The 21466-nt window shown below is 42.3% G+C and overlaps 2 protein-coding genes and 1 long non-coding RNA gene across 10 annotated transcripts; 1 reads left to right on the top strand and 2 right to left on the bottom strand.

Moving 5' to 3' along the window:
- Positions 1-574: 574 nt before the first annotated feature.
- Positions 575-3512, top strand: LOC119305457 (protein FAR1-RELATED SEQUENCE 5-like). Of its 3 annotated transcripts, none has more exons than XM_037581966.1 (5): positions 575-791; positions 879-1572; positions 1646-2103; positions 2185-2235; positions 2605-3512. In XM_037581966.1, the coding sequence occupies exons 1-5, from the start codon at positions 708-710 to the stop codon at positions 3298-3300; spliced, it is 1983 nt and encodes a 660-aa protein (XP_037437863.1). In that variant the 5' UTR covers positions 575-707; the 3' UTR covers positions 3301-3512. The 3 variants fall into 3 exon arrangements, with proteins under 3 accessions (XP_037437863.1, XP_037437862.1, XP_037437864.1); XM_037581965.1 differs by having other exon boundaries at positions 2185-2472; XM_037581967.1 differs by having other exon boundaries at positions 2185-2387; positions 2605-2640.
- A 10057-nt stretch (positions 3513-13569) lies between these two features.
- LOC119305456 lies at positions 13570-16838 on the bottom strand. Its single transcript, XM_037581964.1, has 9 exons — positions 16665-16838; positions 16342-16407; positions 15400-16161; positions 15090-15254; positions 14848-15015; positions 14494-14758; positions 14158-14334; positions 13782-14078; positions 13570-13698 (listed from the first exon to the last, which is right to left on the bottom strand). The coding sequence occupies exons 1-8, from the start codon at positions 16764-16766 to the stop codon at positions 14002-14004; spliced, it is 1782 nt and encodes a 593-aa protein (XP_037437861.1). The 5' UTR covers positions 16767-16838; the 3' UTR covers positions 13570-13698; positions 13782-14001.
- A 1018-nt stretch (positions 16839-17856) lies between these two features.
- LOC119308704 lies at positions 17857-21007 on the bottom strand. Of its 6 annotated transcripts, none has more exons than XR_005150248.1 (5): positions 20854-20998; positions 20600-20745; positions 20049-20105; positions 19781-19890; positions 17857-18166 (listed from the first exon to the last, which is right to left on the bottom strand). It is a non-coding gene; the product is annotated as an uncharacterized LOC119308704 (long non-coding RNA). The 6 variants fall into 6 exon arrangements; XR_005150247.1 differs by having other exon boundaries at positions 20600-20774; positions 20854-20997; XR_005150250.1 differs by having other exon boundaries at positions 19781-19981; positions 20600-21007.
- Positions 21008-21466: the final 459 nt, after the last annotated feature.

The raw sequence follows: 21466 nt of genomic DNA, 5'->3' as shown, positions 1-21466 counted from the left end.
CATCATTGGCCGATTAGTATATACTTGTTTTTTTGTCATTAGTGTATACTTTATTTTGTTACATTGAAATTGTTTACAGATTGATTCCTTTGTAGTAAATACTTCCATGAGGTGTCGAATATACTCCTATGTTTTTAGAAGGTCGTACTTCTAAGATGATGGATGAGTATATGCTGCTTTTTTATTATTTTAACATGAGTATGTGCTATTTTCTTTTCATCAGTATTTAGTTTATTTTTTATTATCATGCACGGGTTTTCCTATCGATTCTAATTTAGTATATACTTGCATGAGATGTCGAACATACTCATTTGTTTTTATTAGTACATACTCCTTTTTTATATTATTAGTATGTACCTCCTGTTGTATATGATTAGTATATACCTCATTATTTAATCAGGTACTTCGTTACCTGATTAGTATGTACTTCATTTTTGTGTGATGAATATATACCTTCTTTTTCTAGTACATACTCGTTGACAGATTGAATCGTCTGTAGTATATACTTGCTTGATTATTAATACTTTATGTAGTTGTTGTACCAACTATTTTTTGTATACCACATCAAGGTTGTGGTAGAAAATGAAGAAGAATTACTTGATCTCCCACCTGAATACGCGGATCCAGCGATCCTTGTTCCTAAGGTGGGATAAAGTTTCAAGACTGAAAGAGATGCTTTCAATCTGTACAACATCTATGCAGTGCGGATGGGTTTTGGAATTCGATTATCGAAGCTGCGTTTTAATGCATCGAAGAAATTGACTATGCGGGAATTTTGTTGTTCGCATCAGGTAAGTACTAACATAATAATACTTTGGGACTGACTATATTGGTTTGACAATGTGGTATAACTATCGATTTTTTATTTTCTTTTGTAGGGAAAAAATCCTAAGACAAAAAAACCTTCAGTACGTGTTGGTTGTGGCGCTATGTTGAGGATTAATAGACCAACTGATGAGGGGTCGTGGACAGTGACTAAGTTTGTAGAGGACCATAACCATGAGCTTAAGGAGACAATTGGTGTGACTAAGAATTACAAGTCACATAATCAAATTGATGAGGGGACTAGACATGTCATTGCCGACATGGTGGATAGCGGTATGAGGTCGACCAACATGTATGGTTTATTGTCAGGGTTTTGTGGAGGAGCTTCAATGGTCCCGTTCTCACGTAGGATGATGGACAGACTAGCTTATGCTATCAAGAGGGATGAGTGCAGTGAAGATGTAGAGCTGACCCTTGATCTTTTCAAAGAGTTGCAGAGCAATTCCAGCAATTTTTTCTATAGTGTGCAAGTTGACAAGGCATGCCGTGTGAAGAATATATTCTGGTCTCATGCTGTATCGAGGAGGAATTTTCAGGCCTTTGGTGATGTTGTGACGTTTGATACTACATATAAGACTAATAGTTACAACATGCCATTTGCTCCGTTTGTAGGAGTAAATAATCATTTTCAGAGCATATTGTTTGGGTGTGCATTACTTAGAGATGAGACAGTTGAGTCTTTCAATTGGTTGTTCTCTACGTTCAGGAAGTGCATGAATGGAAAGGAGCCGCAGTGCATACTTACCGGTAAGTTTGTTATGTTATTTTAGAGTCTATATATGTTACTTTATTGTACTGAGTACCTTGGCTTTTGTGACAGATAATTGCCAACAGATGGCAGCCTCTATTAAAAAAGTTTTTCCAAAAGCATCTCATCGTGTTTGCAAGTGGCATATACTTAAGAAGGTGAGGGAAAATTGTGGAAATATCTACAGCACTAGAGAAACATTCAAAGAAGACTTTCACAAGGTGTTAACTCAGATGTTGACAGTAGATGAGTTTGAGGGGGCATGGAAGGAATTAATTTCCGAGTATAAGCTGGAAGATTGTGTGTATCTGAAGCAGATGTGGGATATCAGGGAAAAGTGGGCATTCCCTTATTTTGGGCACTTGTTCTATGCTGGAATGACAACTACACAGAGGAGCGAGTCAGTTAATTATGTCTTGAAAAGGTTTGTCATGCCGGCCTCTTCGATGAATGGTTTCGTAAAGAAGTATGAGAGATTCTTCATAGACAGATTACAGATGGAAGATTATGAGGAATTTCATACTAAACATGTAAGTACAATTTTTGTTACTTCCATTTTTTAGTTTAGCAATTTATCATTTTGATACATTGTGATACAACTGAGCTTGCAGGACAAAGTTGTTATGAAGACTAGATCACCATTGGAAAGACATGCTTCAAAGGTATATACTCGTGGTGTATTCAACTTATTTGTGGAGCAGCTATCGGAAAGTTTGTCCTTCAAGGTCGTCGCCACTGATGAGGAGAGTGTTTTTAAAATAGTACGTATTGGGGGTTTTGCTCGGAACATCTGGCGACGGCACCATTATGAAGTGTATGCAGACCTTGAAAGCATGACATTTTCGTGTGTATGTAAGATGTTTGAGCACAAGGGTATACTGTGTTGTTATGTGCTTAGTGTAAGTACCTTATCACCATAACCATATACTTACCATAGTGACGTAGATAAATGTCACTGTAATGATATTATGTGGCAAATTGAGGACACACTGAGTATGTAATCATATAATGATTTTTTATTGTTTTTGTAGGTCCTGATACATGATGGCTGTGCTGAGATCCCAGAGCAGTATGTCTTGAAGCGATGGAGGAAGGATGCTAGAGACTGTGTGCCTTCATTCCTGGAGGGTTACAAAGATGATGTCGATGCCGCTGCTTCACAGACGTACAGACATCTGGTGCTCCATACAACATCAGAGGAGGTAACTCGTCTTGGTAACAAATACATGAAGGCTTACAAGGTTGCCATGGAAGACCTATCTCAATTGGTGGAAAAACTTAGAAAGGTCTGCCTGGAGGAAGAGCAGGCTAATCTGGAAGGGGCAGAAGTTCAAGGTGAGGGACATAATCAGACGCATGATCCTACAATAGCTGATGGTGATAGAACCTCAGGAGAAGGAGATAGTACTCCCCATGTCCATGAAGTCAGTGAAGGCCCATTCGAGGAAGGGGTGAGTATGGAAGATATTTTGCCACCTATAAAGAATCGTCCGAGAGGCAAGCCAAAAACTACAAGATGGAAAACTGGTGGGGAAGCAGCTAGTACAAAGAAGAGTGGTAAGAAAGTGGGTGGCAGTAGTGATAGCACAAAGCAAGGTGGCAATGCTTCTGGGAAGAAAGAGTCTGACATCATTAGGTATTGTGGAGACTGTGGTGACCCGGGACATAATAAGTCTACATGTGGGAAGCCGTCCACGTACAAGAGGAAGTATGTTTACAAGGAATAGTTGCGTTTATGGGGTTTTATTTTTTTAGTTATATTTGTGACTGAATAGGTTGTAAGGACCATGTGTTGCGAATTCTGGAATATGTCTTTATTCTAGCCTTGATTGGTTTGCATTGTTACTGCAGAAGTTTGCGTGAACAGTTTTCATACATTAATGGTACTGGTTATCAGTATTTCTGTAGATATAGTCGACACAATTTGTGAAAATGGATGTTCGTGGAATTTTTCTTTGGTCGTAAATGGTTTTGTGGTACGTGTAGATAGTAGTGAGCCGTAAATTTTCAAGTATGTTTCCATTGAATGAAATGGGTATGATGAAGTGAAATGGTATATACTGTCTGGACTGGAGTATGTACTGCTTTGAGAAACTTGTAGTATGTCGTTTGTTATCAAGGATCGGGAGGTATGATCCTGTTGAATTAAATGGTATATGGTGAAAAACACAGAGAATAAAGTAAGATGATAGAGAGTGATATTCATTTCTGAAAGTAAGGAGATTATGCTCTTACAATGACATAGTTAAGGAAAGTACAATGTGACTGGCTACGAACGAAGAAAATCTATATGGAAATGTTTGAAACAGTAGTACGTTGGACTAGAAATGAGTGCGGATAATGTTGTCTACTAGTCTAATCCCTAAGCTGGCTGAGCTGGAGTTTAACCCAATCTGGAAGAGAAGCCTCATTTGTCTTGAACGTGAGCAAGTCCAGTAGAAAAGTGCACCTTAGGTCATAAGAATCATGCATTACAAGTTGATGATGAAAAGGTTGAGCTTGTTGTGCCAGTAATAGTTGCCATGTATGTGTAAGTACTGAGGAAAATAGTTACCTCGTTTATGAAATTAATTAGACGGAGGCCATTCCAGTTCCGCATGAAGTTCAATACAAGAAAACCGCAATCATCCCTGGTAGTTCGTGAATGTTATATTAATTGGCGATGGCGACTCAAAAAGCAACTGAATCGAAGGGAACTTACGAGTTTTGTTGTTCTGGTATGTTCTCTACGACCTCAATACCCCAGCTAGGTATGTCCTCATCCCATCCAGGAAAAGCTAACCTCATGCACTCGGCGAGATGATATGCTATGGTGTGACATGTCTTGTTATGTCTAGATAATCTTGATTCGTTGAAGGGGCCTAGTGCACTGAGCGAGTCAAGTATCGATATTTTCTTGTTCTCCATGTCGAATGCATACAATGCATAGTGATTAACTAGATGTAGTGGTATGAGTATCTGGAAAGGAAAATGAGACCATGAAGTTAGAAAGCTGATAGCATTTAAAAGTGGTGCACAATATAGTATATGTTGATACCTGATGGCTTTGTGAAACATCATAAGGTATGTGTGTTCCAATGAAGTGTCCTAGCTGGTGCTCTGGAACCCAGAATTCACCCCCCGCCAAGGCAAAGCTCTACAGCCACATTACAAATTAAGCATGGGTAAAAAAATGGAATGAGTGATCGTGTTGTAGATAAAGGCTTACTGCAAAGTCGAGGTTTATGAAGTGTCTCCATCCCAAATAGTTTGTGTTGGGTTTCATAGTAATTTTAAAAAAATTCCTACGCACACGCAAGATCATGTGATGCATAGCAACGAGGTAGAGAGTGTTGTCTACGTACCCAACGCAGACCGACTGCGGAAGCGATGACACAACGTAGAGGAAGTAGTCGTACGTCTTCACGATCCAACCGATCAAGCACCGAAACTACGGCACCTCCGAGTTCGAGCACACGTTCAGCTCGATGACGATCCCCGGACTCCGATCCAGCAAAGTGTCGGGGAAGAGTTCCGTCAGCACGACGGTGTGGTGACGATCTTGATGAACTACAGCAGCAGGGCTTCGCCTAAACTCCGCTACAGTATTATCGAGCAATATGGTGGCAGGGGGCACCGCACACGGCTAAGGAACAGATCACGTGGATCAACTAGTGTGTTCTAGGGTGCTCCCCTGTCCCCGTATATAAAGGATCCAAGGGGGAGGGTGCGGCCGGCCTAGAGGAGGCGCGCAGGAGGAGTCCTACTCCTACCGGGAGTAGGACTCCCCTCCCGTTCCTTGTCCAACTAGGAGAGGTGGAGGGAGAGAAGGAAAGGGGGGGCGCCGCCCCTCCCTCCTTGTCCAATTCGGACTAGGGGGAGAGGGGGCGCGCGGCCTGCCCTGGCAGCCCCTTCCTCTTCTCCACATTAGGCCCATAAGGCCCATTAACCCCCCGGGGGGTTCCGGTAACCCCCCGGTGCTCCGGTTTTATCCGATACTCTTCCGGAACCCTTCCGGTGTCCGAATATAGTCATCCAATATATCAATCTTTACGTCTCGACCATTTCGAGACTCCTCGTCATGTCCGTGATCACATCCGGGACTCCGAACAACCTTCGGTACATCAAAACGCATAAACTCATAATGTAACTGTCATCGTAACCTTAAGCGTGCGGACCCTACGGGTTCGAGAACAATGTAGACATGACCGAGACACGTCTCCGGTCAATAACCAATAGCGGGACCTGGATGCCCATATTGGCTCCTACATATTCTACGAAGATCTTTATCGGTCAGACCGCATAACAACATACGTTGTTCCCTTTGTCATCGGTATGTTACTTGCCCGAGATTCGATCGTCGGTATCCAATACCTAGTTCAATCTCGTTACCGGCAAGTCTCTTTACTCATTCCGTAATACATCATCTTGCAACTAACTCATTATTGCAATGCTTGCAAGGCTTATGTGATGTGCATTACAGAGAGGGCCCAGAGATACCTCTTCGACAATCAGAGTGACAAATCCTAATCTCGAAATACGCCAACCCAACATCTACCTTTGGAGACACCTGTAATGCTCCTTTATAATCACCCATTTACGTTGTGACGTTTGGTAGCACCCAAAGTGTTCCTCCGGCAAACGGGAGTTGCATAATCTCATAGTCGTAGGAACATGTATAAGTCATGAAGATAGCAATAGCAACATACTAAACGATCGGGTGCTAAGCTAATGGAATGGGTCATGTCAATCAGATCATTCTACTAATGATGTGACCTCGTTAATCAAATAACAACTCATTGTTCATGGTCAGGAAACATAACCATCTTTGATTAACGAGCTAGTCAAGTAGAGGCATACTAGTGACACTTTGTTTGTCTATGTATTCACACATGTATTATGTTTCCGGTTAATACAATTCTAGCATGAATAATAAACATTTATCATGATTATAAGGAAATAAATAATAACTTTATTATTGCCTCTAGGGCATATTTCCTTCAGTCTCCCACTTGCACTAGAGTCAATAATCTAGATTACACTGTAATGATTCTAACACCCATGGAGCCTTGGTGTTGATCATGTTTTGCTCGTGGAAGAGGCTTAGTCAACGGGTCTGCAACATTCAGATCCGTATGTATCTTGCAAATCTCTATGTCTCCCACCTGTACTAGATCCTGGATGGAGTTGAAGCGTCTCTTGATGTGTTTGGTCCTTTTGTGAAATCTGGATTCCTTTGCCAAGGCAATTGCACCAGTATTGTCACAAAAGATTTTCATTGGACCCGATGCATTAGGTATGACACCTAGATCGGATATGAACTCCTTCATCCAGACTCCTTCGTTTGCTGCTTCCGAAGCAGCTATGTACTCCGCTTCACATGTAGATCCCGCTACGACGCTTTGTTTAGAACTGCACCAACTGACAGCTCCACCGTTTAATGTAAACACGTATCCGGTTTGCGATTTAGAATCATCCGGATCAGTGTCAAAGCTTGCATCAACGTAACCTTTTACGGTGAGCTCTTTGTCACCTCCATATACGAGAAATATATCCTTAGTCCTTTTCAGGTATTTCAGGATGTTCTTGACCGCTGTCCAGTGATCAACTCCTGGATTACTTTGGTACCTCCCTGCTAAACTTATAGCAAGGCACACATCAGGTCTGGTACACAGCATTGCATACATGATAGAGCCTATGGCTGATGCATAGGGAATATCTTTCATATTCTCTCTATCTTCTGCAGTGGTCGGGCATTGAGTCTTACTCAACTTCACACCTTGTAACACAGGCAAGAACCCTTTCTTTGCTTGATCCATTTTGAACTTTTTCAAAATTTTGTCAAGGTATGTGCTTTGTGAAAGTCCAATTAAGCGTCTTGATCTATCCCTATAGATCTTAATGCCTAATATGTAAGCAGCTTCACCGAGGTTTTTCATTGAAAAACTTTTATTCAAGTATCCCTTTATGCTATCCAGAAATTCTATATCATTTCCAATCAGCAATATGTCATCCACATATAATATCAGAAATGCTACAGAGCTCCCACTCACTTTCTTGTAAATACAGGCTTCTCCGAAAGTCTGTATAAAACCAAATGCTTTGATCACACTATCAAAACGTTTATTCCAACTCCGAGAGGCTTGCACCAGTCCATAAATGGATCGCTGGAGCTTGCACACTTTGTTAGCTCCCTTTGGATCGACAAAACCTTCCGGTTGCATCATATACAACTCTTCTTCCAGAAATCCATTCAGGAATGCAGTTTTGACATCCATCTGCCAAATTTCATAATCATAAAATGCGGCAATCGCTAACATGATTCGGACGGACTTAAGCATCGCTACGGGTGAGAAGGTCTCATCATAGTCAATCCCTTGAACTTGCCGAAAACCTTTTGCGACAAGTCGAACTTTGTAGACAGTAACATTACCATCAGCGTCAGTCTTCTTCTTAAAGATCCATTTATTCTCAATTGCTTGCCGATCATTGGGCAAGTCAACCAAAGTCCATACTTTGTTCTCATACATGGATCCCATCTTAGATTTCATGGCTTCAAGCCACTTTGCGGAATCTGGGCTCACCATCGCTTCTTCATTGTTCGTAGGTTCATCATGATCTAGTAGCATGACTTCCAGAACAGGATTACCGTACCACTCTGGCCCGGATCTTACTCTGGTTGATCTACGAGGTTCAGTAGTATCTTGATCTGAAGTTTCATGATCATTATCATTGGCTTCCTCACTAACTGGTGTAGGTGTCACTGAAACAGTTTTCTGTGATGAACTACTTCCAGTAAGGGAGCAGGTACAGTTACCTCGTCAAGTTCTACTTTCCTCCCACTCACTTCTTTCGAGAGAAACTCCTTCTCTAGAAAGGATCCATTCTTAGCAACGAATGTCTTGCCTTCGGATCTGTGATAGAAGGTGTACCCAACAGTTTCCTTTGGGTATCCTATGAAGACACATTTCTCCGATTTGGGTTCGAGCTTATCAGGTTGAAGCTTTTTCACATAAGCATTGCAGCCCCAAACTTTAAGAAACGACAACTTTGGTTTCTTGCCAAACCACAGTTCATAAGGCGTCGTCTCAACGGATTTTGATGGTGCCCTATTTAACGTGAATGCGGCCGTCTCTAAAGCATAACCCCAAAATGATAGCGGTAAATCTGTAAGAGACATCATAGATCGTACCATATCTAGTAAAGTACGATTACGACGTTCGGATACACCATTACGCTGTGGTGTTCCGGGTGGCGTGAGTTGCGAAACTATTCCACAGTTTTTCAAATGTACACCAAACTCGTAACTCAAATATTCTCCTCCACGATCAGATCGTAGAAACTTTATTTTCTTGTTACGATGATTTTCAACTTCACTCTGAAATTCTTTGAACTTTTCAAATGTTTCAGACTTATGCTTCATTAAGTAGATATATCCATATCTGCTTAAATCATCTGTGAAGGTGAGAAAATAACGATATCCGCCACGAGCCTCAATATTCATCGGACCACATACATCGATATGTATAATTTCCAACAAATCTGTTGCTCTCTCCATAGTACCGGAGAACGGTGTTTTAGTCATCTTGCCCATGAGGCACGGTTCGTAAGTACCAAGTGATTCATAATCAAGTGGTTCCAAAAGTCCATCAGTATGGAGTTTCTTCATGCGCTTTATACCGATATGACCTAAACGACAGTGCCACAAATAAGTTGCACTTTCATTATCAACTCTGCATCTTTTGGCTTCAACATTATGAATATGTGTATTACTACTATCGAGATTCAATAAGAATAGACCACTCTTCAAGGGTGCATGACCATAAAAGATATTACTCATATAAATAGAACAACCATTATTCTCTGATTTAAATGAATAACCGTCTCGCATTAAACAAGATCCAGATATAATGTTCATGCTCAACGCTGGCACCAAATAACAATTATTTAGGTCTAATATTAATCCCGAAGGTAGATGTAGAGGTAGTGTGCCGACTGCGATCACATCGACTTTGGAACCGTTTCCCACGCGCATCGTCACCTCGTCCTTAGCCAATCTTCGCTTAATCCGTAGCCCCTGTTTCGAGTTGCAAATATTAGCAACAGAACCAGTATCAAATACCCAGATGCTACTGCGAGCATTAGTAAGGTACACATCAGTAACATGTATATCACATATACCTTTGTTCACCTTGCCATCCTTCTTATCCGCCAAATACTTGGGGCAGTTCCGCTTCCAGTGACCAGTCTGCTTGCAGTAGAAGCACTCAGTTTCAGGCTTAGGTCCAGACTTGGGTTTCTTCTCTTGAGCAGCAACTAGCTTGCTGTTCTTCTTGAAGTTCCCCTTCTTCTTTCCTTTGCCCTTTTTCTTGAAACTAGTGGTCTTGTTGACCATCAACACTTGATGCTCTTTCTTGATTTCTACCTCCGCAGCTTTCAGCATTGCGAAGAGCTCGGGAATAGTCTTGTTCATCCCTTGCATATTATAGTTCATCACGAAGCTCTTGTAGCTTGGTGGCAGTGATTGGAGAATTCTGTCAATGACGCAATCATCTGGAAGATTAACTCCCAATTGAATCAAGTGATTATTATACCCAGACATTTTGAGTATATGCTCACTGACAGAACTGTTCTCCTCCATCTTGCAGCTATAGAACTTATTGGAGACTTCATATCTCTCAATCCAGGCATTTGCTTGAAATATCAACTTCAACTCCTGGAACATCTCATATGCTCCATGACGTTCAAAACGTCGTTGAAGCCCCGATTCTAAGCCGTAAAGCATGGCACACTGAACTATCGAGTAGTCATCAGCTTTGCTCTGCCAGATGTTCACAACATCTGGTGTTGCTCCAGCAGCAGGCCTGGCACCCAGCGGTGCTTCCAGGACGTAATTCTTCTGAGCAGCAATGAGGATAATCCTCAAGTTACGGACCCAGTCCGTGTAATTTCTACCATCATCTTTCAATTTTGCTTTCTCAAGGAACGCATTAAAATTCAACGGAACAACAGCACGAGCCATTTATCTACAATCAACATATACAAGCAAGATACTATCAGGGACTAAGTTCATGATAAATTTAAGTTCAATTAATTATATTACTAAAGAACTCCCACTTAGATAGACATCCCTCTAATCCTCTAAGTGATTACGTGATCCAAATCAACTAAACCATGTCCGATCATCACGTGGGATGGAGTAGTTTTCAATGGTGAACATCGTTATGTTGATCATATCTACTATATGATTCACGCTCGACCTTTCGGTCTCCGTGTTCCGAGGCCATATCTGCATATGCTAGGCTCGTCAAGTTTAACCTGAGTATTCTGCGTGCGCAACTGTTTTGCACCCGTTGTATTTGAACATAGAGCCTATCACACCCGATCATCACGTGGTGTCTCAGCACGAAGAACTTTCGCAACGGTGCATACTCAGGGAGAACACTTCTTGATAATTTAGTGAGAGATCATCTTATAATGCTACCGTCAACCAAAGCAAGATAAGATGCATAAAAGATAAACATCACATGCAATCAATATAAGTGATATGATATGGCCATCATCATCTTGTGCCTGTGATCTCCATCTCCGAAGCACCGTCATGATCACCATCGTCACCGGCGCGACACCTTGATCTCCATCGTAGCATCGTTGTCGTCTCGCCAATCTTATGCTTCCACGACTATCACTACCGTTTAGTAATAAAGTAAAGCATTACATCGCAATTGCATTGCATACAATAAAGCGACAACCATATGGCTCCTGCCAGTTGCCGATAACTCGGTTACAAAACATGATCATCTCATACAATAAAATTCAGCATCATGCCTTGACCATATCACATCACAACATGCCCTGTAAAAACAAGTTAGACGTCCTCTACTTTGTTGTTGCATGTTTTACGTGGCTGCTACGGGCTTAAGTAAGAACCAATCTCACCTACGCATCAAAACCACAACGATAGTTTGTCAAATAGACTCCGTTTTAACCTTCGCAAGGACCGGGCGTAGCCATACTTGGTTCAACTAAAGTTGGAGAGACAGTCGCCCGCAAGCCATCTCTGTGCAAAGCACGTCGAGGGAACCGGTCTCGCGTAAGCGTACGCGTAAGGTTGGTCGGGGTCGTCTCGTCCAACAATACCGCCGAACCATAGTATGACATGCTGGTAGGCAGTATGACTTGTATCGTCCACAACTCACTTGTGTTCTACTCGTGCATATAACATCAACATAAATAACCTAGGCTCGGATGCCACTGTTGGGTTTCGTAGTAATTTCAAAAAAATTCCTACGCACATGCAAGATCATGTGATGCATAGCAACGAGGTGGAGAGTGTTGTCTACGTACCCAACACAGACCGACTGCGGAAGCGATGACACGACGTAGAGGAAGTAGTCATACGTCTTCACGATCCAACCGATCAAGCACCGAAACTACGGCACCTCCGAGTTCGAGCACACGTTCAGCTCGATGACGATCCCCGGACTCCGATCCAGCAAAGTGTCGGGGAAGAGTTCCGTCAGCACGACGGTGTGGTGATGATCTTGATGAACTACAGCAGCAGGGCTTCGCCTAAACTCCGCTACAGTATTATCGAGCAATATGGTGGCAGGGGGCACCGCACACGGCTAAGGAACAGATCACGTGGATCAACTTGTGTGTTCTAGGGTGCTCCCCTGCCCCCGTATATAAAGGATCCAAGGGGGAGGGTGCGGCCGGCCTAGAGGAGGCGCGCAGGAGGAGTCCTACTCCTACCGGGAGTAGGACTCCCCTCCCGTTCCTTGTCCAACTAGGAGAGGTGGAGGGAGAGAAGGAAAGGGGGGGCGCCGCCCCTCCCTCCTTGTCCAATTCGGACTAGGGGGAGAGGGGGCGCGCGGCCTGCCCTGGCAGCCCCTTCCTCTTCTCCACATTAGGCCCATAAGGCCCATTAACCCCCCGGGGGGTTCCGGTAACCCCCCGGTGCTCCGGTTTTATCCGATACTCTTCCGGAACCCTTCCGGTGTCCGAATATAGTCATCCAATATATCAATCTTTACGTCTCGACCATTTCGAGACTCCTCGTCATGTCCGTGATCACATCCGGGACTCCGAACAACCTTCGGTGCATCAAAACGCATAAATTCATAATGTAACTGTCATCGTAACCTTAAGCGTGCGGACCCTACGGGTTCGAGAACAATGTAGACATGACCGAGACACGTCTCCGGTCAATAACCAATAGCGGGACCTGGATGCCCATATTGGCTCCTACATATTCTACGAAGATCTTTATCGGTCAGACCGCATAACAACATACGTTGTTCCCTTTGTCATCGGTATGTTACTTGCCCGAGATTCGATCGTCGGTATCCAATACCTAGTTCAATCTCGTTACCGACAAGTCTCTTTACTCGTTCCGTAATACATCATCTTGCAACTAACTCATTAGTTGCAATGCTTGCAAGGCTTATGTGATGTGCATTACCGAGAGGGCCCAGAGATACCTCTCCGACAATCGGAGTGACAAATCCTAATCTCGAAATACGCCAACCCAACATCTACCTTTGGAGACACCTGTAATTCTCCTTTATAATCACCCATTTACGTTGTGACGTTTGGTAGCACCCAAAGTGTTCCTCCGGCAAACGGGAGTTGCATAATCTCATAGTCATAGGAACATGTATAAGTCATGAAGAAAGCAATAGCAACATACTAAACGATCGGGTGCTAAGCTAATGGAATGGGTCATGTCAATCAGATCATTCTACTAATGATGTGACCTCGTTAATCAAATAACAAGTCATTGTTCATGGTCAGGAAACATAACCATCTTTGATTAACGAGCTAGTCAAGTAGAGGCATACTAGTGACACTTTGTTTGTCTATGTATTCACACATGTATTATGTTTCCGGTTAATACAATTCTAGCATGAATAATAAACATTTATCATGATTATAAGGAAATAAATAATAACTTTATTATTGCCTCTAGGGCATATTTCCTTCAGTTTGTTCCCTCGAACCGCTCCACATCATCGAAGAACATTTTGCGGATCGCAAAATTTAAGCAGTCGGTATCCATCCAGCCACGACGAGCAATGGATTGCTGGAGAGTGCGTAACTTCATGGAGATGTTGAACGGACAAGAACTTTGAAGCCATACTTCACTGGTGATGAGAGCATAATAATATTAGTTAAATGTCAGAAAATAAGTGCATTGAGAAATTGAACCTTTTATACTAATACTCACTCCAACAAGGCTTCATTTGATATTTCTTGAATGTACGAATAAGTTGAGCGGGCTACCCGCGTATCAATACGTGTTATTGAGCATTGCTTGGTCTGAAAGGGGGACAAAAGTTTCTTGTTTCGATTTATTTTTCGGGTGTTTTTATCTCTTAGAAGGTGGGATGGTGGGTTTTGTACTATGTATCTACGTTGTTGTTCATCTCCATTGGTATCCTCCGCACTTAGTGCGACGGTCCACTCTTGTGCCAGGCGAGCAGCAGATGCTGGGAGATTGACGATTTCTGCTTGCTTGGTGAGGCTGGTACGAATAGAAGGATTAGTTAGGAATTGCAACATATGAAGTTGTGGAAAAAAGTACAATGGGAAAGAAAAATTACCAGAAGCATTATGAGTGGTTGGTGGAGTGCGGGATGCTAGATTGTTGTACATATTACTTGTTGTGCTACATGAACCAATGTTGCCTTGAGATGCCGGTTGTGGATGATCCCTGTCAAGCGTGCTTGTATGTTGGCATGGTGAAGCAGTATACTTGCTGAAGGATGGTGGGGTAAGGCCTGAAAACAGAGAAATATAACTAATTTAAAATGGTGGTTGAAGTACTACTGGGTGAGTTAAGGTTGAGTAACCAGATTAGCTATGTATAATTGAAGCATATGAATGTAGTTGGTAGAGGTATATCTGATATGTATGGATGATGATATGTTGAGATGTACCTGATGGGGGGTTCGAATGAAGTGCACCATGACTGCCCAGACCGCCGGACCTATTGTGGTTGTCCGAAAGAACATTACGAAGGGTGGCCCTTACTGCAATTTTTATCGAATTGAAAACAGTAGTAACCAGAATTTTGTTAAGTTTTTGAGTTGCTTCAATGGCTACTGGATTGTGAGAAAAGTTTTCAAAATCTGAAATATCTTGCAAAATAGATGAAAATTGTCCTTCAGCACTGGTGATTGCATCCTTAATGGAAGAAGAAGCCTGAAAAACCAATTATGTGAACATATAATGTGTGATGAGTGCTTGGTTGTGACTTTATTTTAGTCAGAGCATCGGAAATAAATTGTTACCTCTTCTCCATATATCGACCGTAATTTAGTTGATTTGAAACGTGTCTGCAAGTATTCTGAAATGTTGGAGACACGTGGTTGGTTAATGGTTGCGCTCGGAGTCGAATGATGATTTTCTTGAGAGCCCTCTTCTGGTGCACGGGAGTAAATACTTGGTGGTTTCATGAGCTAACAAAAAGTAAAATAATTAGTACAAAAATTAATGATAATTTGACAATTAAATTGATTAAAACATAGCTGACCTGCAGCTTCCCAAACTGAGGGAAAGGGAACCCAATGTTGTGTTTGCACTTCATGTCATTCATGATAATGCGGGTGACGAGGTCATCATCAAATGCCGCAATCCTAGGACTGGTTTCACAGTTGACATCGTCATTTGATGGCATAATATGGTCCAGATAAATTGTCTGTAGGAAACATTGGTTATATAAATTTAGTAACAAAAGTAGGTATATGCTTAGTGGAAGGTATATACTATCTGCAATTAGGTACATGGTGTGTAATAGTGCAGGATTGTATGAAGGAAAATGTGATTATAATGCGAACACACACCTGGAGGAATAGTATACACCCGTTAATTGATACTTGAGAAGAATTATGAAATCGTTTGGGCATCAAGCTGGCAGAATTCAAGAGGTCGTCGACGATGAACTGTGCCCAGTTGTATGATGAGATATTGTCAATATCAGCTACTGCGCTGATATACCTTGTGGAAATGTAGTTTGCCAGTGATTGCGGAGCCAAGAACTTTGTCATGACATAAAGGACAAATGCCGCCTTGAACGATCGTTGGTCCTTTAAGCTCATCGGATATGAATATTGTTTATTAAGAATTGTCTCCAACAACTTAACAGTAACCTGTGAAAAGTGTGGAACCTCAAAAATATCACAAAGAATCCTCTTACTCCTTTCTACCTCATCTTGGTTACAGGTCTCAATGGTTCTCCCGCTGCATGGTACACCCAAGACTGAATTAACGTCCCTCACAGAGAAGGGAACCACTTTATGAACATCAGCTACGATGGCACATGAATCAACATCAATCTTGCTCAGAAGCCAGGCGCCATACTGTCTGTTAACTTTAGTTAACTTCAGCTGAAGGATGCCGTGAAGCCCTGTTTGACGGACAAGATCCTTTTTCATGTCATCAAAACCGTTAATCAAACTAATGACACACTTTGGTTGGCATCTTGAATTTATTCTGGTGCTAGTTGCATTGCCTTTCGTCGACTTATTTGTGGCTCTCTTGCGGCGGTATTTATCAATGACACGAGTAGCGCTGCGTGACAAGGTGCCTTTCCTGGACGTGTATGGCTGGGAGTGGAGACACTACGATCAAAATTGTACAGATTCAATTACAACTAGTCTACATACTGAACAACAAAACGAGGAAGAGAGATTTTGCTTTGCTCGTGGAAAGTTCAGACTTGGACTGATAGAATATGGACATGCATCTAGTTACACGAGAGGTAAGATCGATGATAAGCAGCATACCCCGTGTGAGTCGTGGCTGATTCTGACGGGGGGAGTGGCCGGTGGAGAGCGCTCAACACCGGAGACCTGCTGGGCAAAAACGGGGGTGAGCAAAATTGTACAGATTCAATTTCAACTAGTCTACAGACTGAACAACAATGACCTGCTGGGCAAAAACGGGGTGAGCAAAATTGTACAGATTCAATTTCAACTAGTCTACATACTGAACAACAATACGAGGAAGAGAGATATTTGCTTTGCTCGTGGAAAGTTCAGACTTGGACCATAGAATATGGACATGCATCTAGTTACACAAGAGCTAAGATCGATGATAAGCAGTATACCCCATGTGAGTCATGGCTGATTCTGACGGGGGGAGTGGCCGGTGGAGAGCGCTCGACGCCGGAGACCTGCTGGGCAAAAACGGGGGCGTCGTCTTGTTTCATGCCGATGCATGCAGGGAGCCGCCGTCCGCGGCGACGAAGCTACAAGAATTAGGTCAGCCGCCGTCTGAGCGAGGCATGCGCGAGAATAATAGATCGATGAGATTAGCTTCAAGGCTGACGTTCTGTATTCCTATAAAAAAGGATTTTGTTCCAACAACTTAAATAATTATCTCACCTAATTTTATGAGGAGGCACGCCGTGGGTGGTACAGGAGGCGAGGCATGTTGTGGGTCGCACGGGAGGTTGAATCGGACCTGGGAGTATGTACTCCTAGGAGTACTGACCCATTTTCCTATATATATATATATATATATATATATATATATATATATATATATATATATATATATATATATATATATATACGCTATTCGTCACCCCGGGTGAGGAATTGTTATTCCTCACCCCAGCCTCTTCATACACCCTACTCACACCACAACTAAGCGCACCCAAAGAAAAAGGTCCTGGGAGGTAAAATTACAATTTGGAGCAATGAGCGTGTCCCTCTGAAACCACCGTAAGCAGAAGGCCTTGTGAGGTAATTTTACAAGATGAATGGAGGTGAGTTACATCGTGCATGTGACGAACCCATTCAGTTTTATTTTTCCATGCAACGTAGTCTTAGCTAGTTTGTTTTGCCTGCCATGTAATTTTACAGCGGACAAGCTACTTAAATTACCTCTGCCCATACGGGCTCTATGGCACTCCCTCTAAGTCAGTTTTTCTGCTCAATCATCAATGAATTTCTTTGAAGAAGGAAATCTTCAAGTCAACTACCAGAGAAATGACCATAGAGAGCGGATAGACTACGGAGAGCAAGATGAGATGCTTCTCCAGGTCGTTGTCCTGCACCCCGTCGTCGGCCAGCCGATTCGGCCGAGATGCTTCTCAGGTCATCGTTGTTCGCCGCCATCTTACGTCACTCAGCACGTGCATTATGTTATCTTGCCAACCACCAACATAGCGACCTGACGAAGAAATATACTACTCCACTCATTTTGCCAACCACCAATGTAGAGGAATTTTGAAGCCGACATAAGAACAAAATAAAGTTGGGAGACGATGTAAAACAAAGATGATCATCATACTCTAAAGAAAATGTCACCAATGCACCATCCATGATTCAATGTAAAAATACATTATATGCCATCTTGCATCTTGTTTGGTACACCGGCAAGCAAGCAAAAATGTAAACGAAATCACACGGTGACCTTAGAACTATTCTAACAACATGATGCTCTACAAGTTAACGCTAGTTGCATTAATTTACACAACAAGATTAGGGCATTAGTCACTTGCTGTCAGCCGTGCAATGCTGGAGTAGCTCCTCTCTCTGTCTGCCACTGTGAGAGCTCCACGAATATTTGTAAACTATAGGGCCTCTCTCGCCGAGCTTCACCCTGTTTATAGGACACAAAAACAAAGTAAGCCTAACAATAAATCCAAATCCAGCTGCCATTCGAACTAATGTTGTAACTGCATAGAAATAAATACCGATGATCATGAAATGCAATGATGTCAGAACAAGAAGCGCAATTCACATGTAATTGGTATGTTTGAGCTGTGATACATGTGTACTGCAAACTGAATATTTCGCCAATCTTGATTATTACACATTCTGGGCGGCCATTTGGAAACTTATAAATTTGACATCTCCTGTCCTATCCTTGCTGGATACCGCTAGCTGTTTTCTAGCTTCATTTATCAAACTACCACATCGGCAATTGCTAGTACCAACGTACACACATAACACAAATACTTACTAATTACTGTGTGTACAAAATAACTAGATCACCCTTCATTTTTTTATAAGCTATGTTTGATCAAGAATGGGGATTAAACAGGGCACAGAACAAAAACGATGTTCAGTGAAATGACCATAGCATCCGTAAATAAATATGGGAGAGAAAGAGAGTATAGAAATGAGGGAATACAAGAGAAAACATATCTAAAAGTAAAGTTACAAAAACTATATGCCTAATATTTTAAATGAAAGGAGTATTTTCCTACAAATTGATTAGTACAGTTCTACTAGTTCCCGTTATCCATTTGCTAATAAATTGATTAGCATTTTCCTACGAAAACTATCTGCAAAGGATGAATCCTTATTTCCTCCTACTTCTACTACTTCTCATTATCCATTTGCTAATTACTCCGCCGCCGTCGCTGCCGCTAATCATCGTTAATCTAGTCGATCCATATATTCTAGTACTACACCACGGTGCTACTTCCATCCACTATTTTTTCATCTCGCTACTACAGCATGCGACAGCCTAATTAACGGCTAGCCAGCAAATTTTACAGCATTGTGTGCTGTGGCCAAACATGTGGTCTGTACTCTGAATACTCCAGAAAAACTTTGTTAAGTTAAAACTATGGTATTGTGTGCCTACTGATTAAATTACTGTAATTTTTGATACTTTGTTTTTTCTGATACTTTGCTACCAAACATAGCCTAAGTTTTTTTCCCCGAAATAGTCGCCAAAAATCACCATCATATATATGAAATAGCCATTGTTTCCTGAAAATTGTTATCGCGACGAACTCAATTCTTTTTTTTTTTTTTGCTAGTTCTGAATTTGTTTTCTAGCATGCTTGTAGTCTATAACACTGAACACCATGATCATTAGCTTTTTAACTTCTTTTCGCACAACTTACCAGCTAGTGAAATGATATGGTGCAATGCACGAATCTATGACGTAGTCCTGAAACCAGTAATTGGCTACCTATATGTCTAGAAAATGTAACCTGCACACAAAAGAACCTAAGCATGGATTTCATGATCTATATAACACACTTCTAACTCCACATAGCTTATCAATTTAGACCAGAACACAATCTACTACTGACAGAGAGGAACTAAATTGTTGGAATGAAATAAAAGATTGTAATGTCAGTATTAATATTGTAGTTTAGCTATGACGAAAACAACTAAATTTTGGACAGAAATCAAAATTTAATACACAATAATTCGCCTCAAGAGAGTAAATTGCTACGTAGTTATGTATACTGACCGAGAGTAGGTGATACTGAACAGCTCCGGCGGCGAAGACCCGGTCGCTGACCATCATGATGAAAGGAGATGCATGGCGCATCAATATGCATGCCAATGGCCAAACATAACCTGAAACCGAGAAACACCAGCGACACTACATGACTACTCCGCCTTCTTTGAATCCATGACCACCCATCTCTGTGCAAAAATCAGGGTGTTCCTGATAAAAAATGTTACTTGCACGAAAGCAAGCACACAGTCAAGGATATATGGTAAATTCTAATTACCTGATTGGACAGGATGTTCAGCCTCATGATCTCTTCTATCTACAGCCTCTGCAAAAACTGAAAACCATATTAGCAACTTGGGAGGAACACGACCAGGTGAAACGTATGTGGATGTTGATTGGAAGTTTGGTGCGGAAAGCATTAGGATTGAGGTTTCTCTCCTCCTACCGTGCAATCCCCACCTACACACATGGAAGTAAAACCAAAATAGCCCAAACATACAAGGGCGTCTGGAGCACCATCGCCATACATGGCCTTTGTGAGCTGGAAGAATCACCCAGCCACGGCCAGGGAACCTGCCCGTGCTCATGAGACCCTGGACTGGCCGCAGCCTCTTGAATTGGATGGAACGTCGGCCAGCTCATGACTCATATACAAAGCGCCACAAGTAGGAAGTCGAGAGCCCTACCCTCGCCGGCCTGGCGCCATCTACACAGGCCACACCGGCAGGACGAGGAAGAGGCCGAAGAGATCCCTTTATTCCGCTTCGTCCTAGCCTACCTACCACCATCAGGACCCCAAAACCTAGATCGTAGAGACCTAAAACATACCTCTGTGGACAGATCCGTGTTCCCATCAGGAAGCCGACACCTAATCAGCCACCGGAGGCGAAGGGGATCGGTGGAATCGCCGCCGAAGGACACCACGCTCCTCCGCGCTGCGGCCGCTCGCCGCCGAGACCTCCGGCCGCTACCGCCTGCAATTAGAAACGCCACGAACCCACGACTAAAAGAATAACCGTCCACGCATATATACCAAAACGATAAATTACATCGGCTGAAGGTGGGAGCGGGCAAAATTTTACTTCAATGGGCGCTGGATCCTGTAAAAAAAAGGTGAGCGATGGAGGTGCTAGTGCGTTTGGCAGGAATTCTTATTCCTCACCCCACCCATCTTCCACGGCCACAATTCAGAAGGTAGGAAAGAAAAGCATGTGAAGTAAAATTACAGCGTCAAAAGGGAACCTCTCTGTTCCGTAAAGCAAAACGGAACACCGTAATATTACCTTTTGTATGCGAGTTATTTACATCGTGAGCCTACCCCCATTCGTGAGGCTTTTTTCTTTAAACCATGCGGTAAGAAACATAGATGGAAAGGTAAGGAAAACTGAGGCAACGTAAGAAGTTGCCCTCAAGAGCACAGGAGCACGAGCCTGCCAACCTCCCAGTTATGAAACGTAGGAATCCTAATTGGGAATGTAAGATTCGAAAAAATACCCTAAGAAAGTAAATCACCAACCCATGTTCAGCAATTAAAAAATATCTGCTTATTCTAATCTGAGAAACTTTAATGTTTCAAAATAAGTTGCAACCATGCTCGTACGAAACATTAATATGTCGTAAAAAAGATTGTATAATACAAATTGACGTGAACGTAAGAAACGATCAGCATTGTCTGAATCCCGGACGTGAGGACTG

The sequence above is a fragment of the Triticum dicoccoides genome, chromosome 5B (genome assembly GCF_002162155.2).
Source record: "Triticum dicoccoides isolate Atlit2015 ecotype Zavitan chromosome 5B, WEW_v2.0, whole genome shotgun sequence".
In the NCBI taxonomy this organism is placed as follows: Eukaryota; Viridiplantae; Streptophyta; class Magnoliopsida; order Poales; family Poaceae; genus Triticum; species Triticum dicoccoides.
This window is presented reverse-complemented; position numbering and strand designations above follow the sequence as displayed.

Bases quoted from the DNA above. Each gene is read 5' to 3' on its own strand.
- LOC119305457 (XM_037581965.1), top strand. From the start codon at position 708: ATGGGTTTTGGAATTCGATTATCGAAGCTGCGTTTTAATGCATCGAAG. The intron at 792-878 runs GTAAGTACTAAC...TTTCTTTTGTAG, and splicing joins AATTTTGTTGTTCGCATCAG to GGAAAAAATCCTAAGACAAA. The intron at 2,104-2,184 runs GTAAGTACAATT...CTGAGCTTGCAG, and splicing joins AGGAATTTCATACTAAACAT to GACAAAGTTGTTATGAAGAC.
- LOC119305456 (XM_037581964.1), bottom strand. From the start codon at position 16,766: ATGAAACAAGACGACGCCCCCGTTTTTGCCCAGCAGGTCTCCGGCGTC. The intron at 15,255-15,399 runs GTGTGTGTTCGC...TGTTTCCTACAG, and splicing joins GGTGTATACTATTCCTCCAG to ACAATTTATCTGGACCATAT. The intron at 14,335-14,493 runs GTACATCTCAAC...CTCTGTTTTCAG, and splicing joins TCATTCGAACCCCCCATCAG to GCCTTACCCCACCATCCTTC.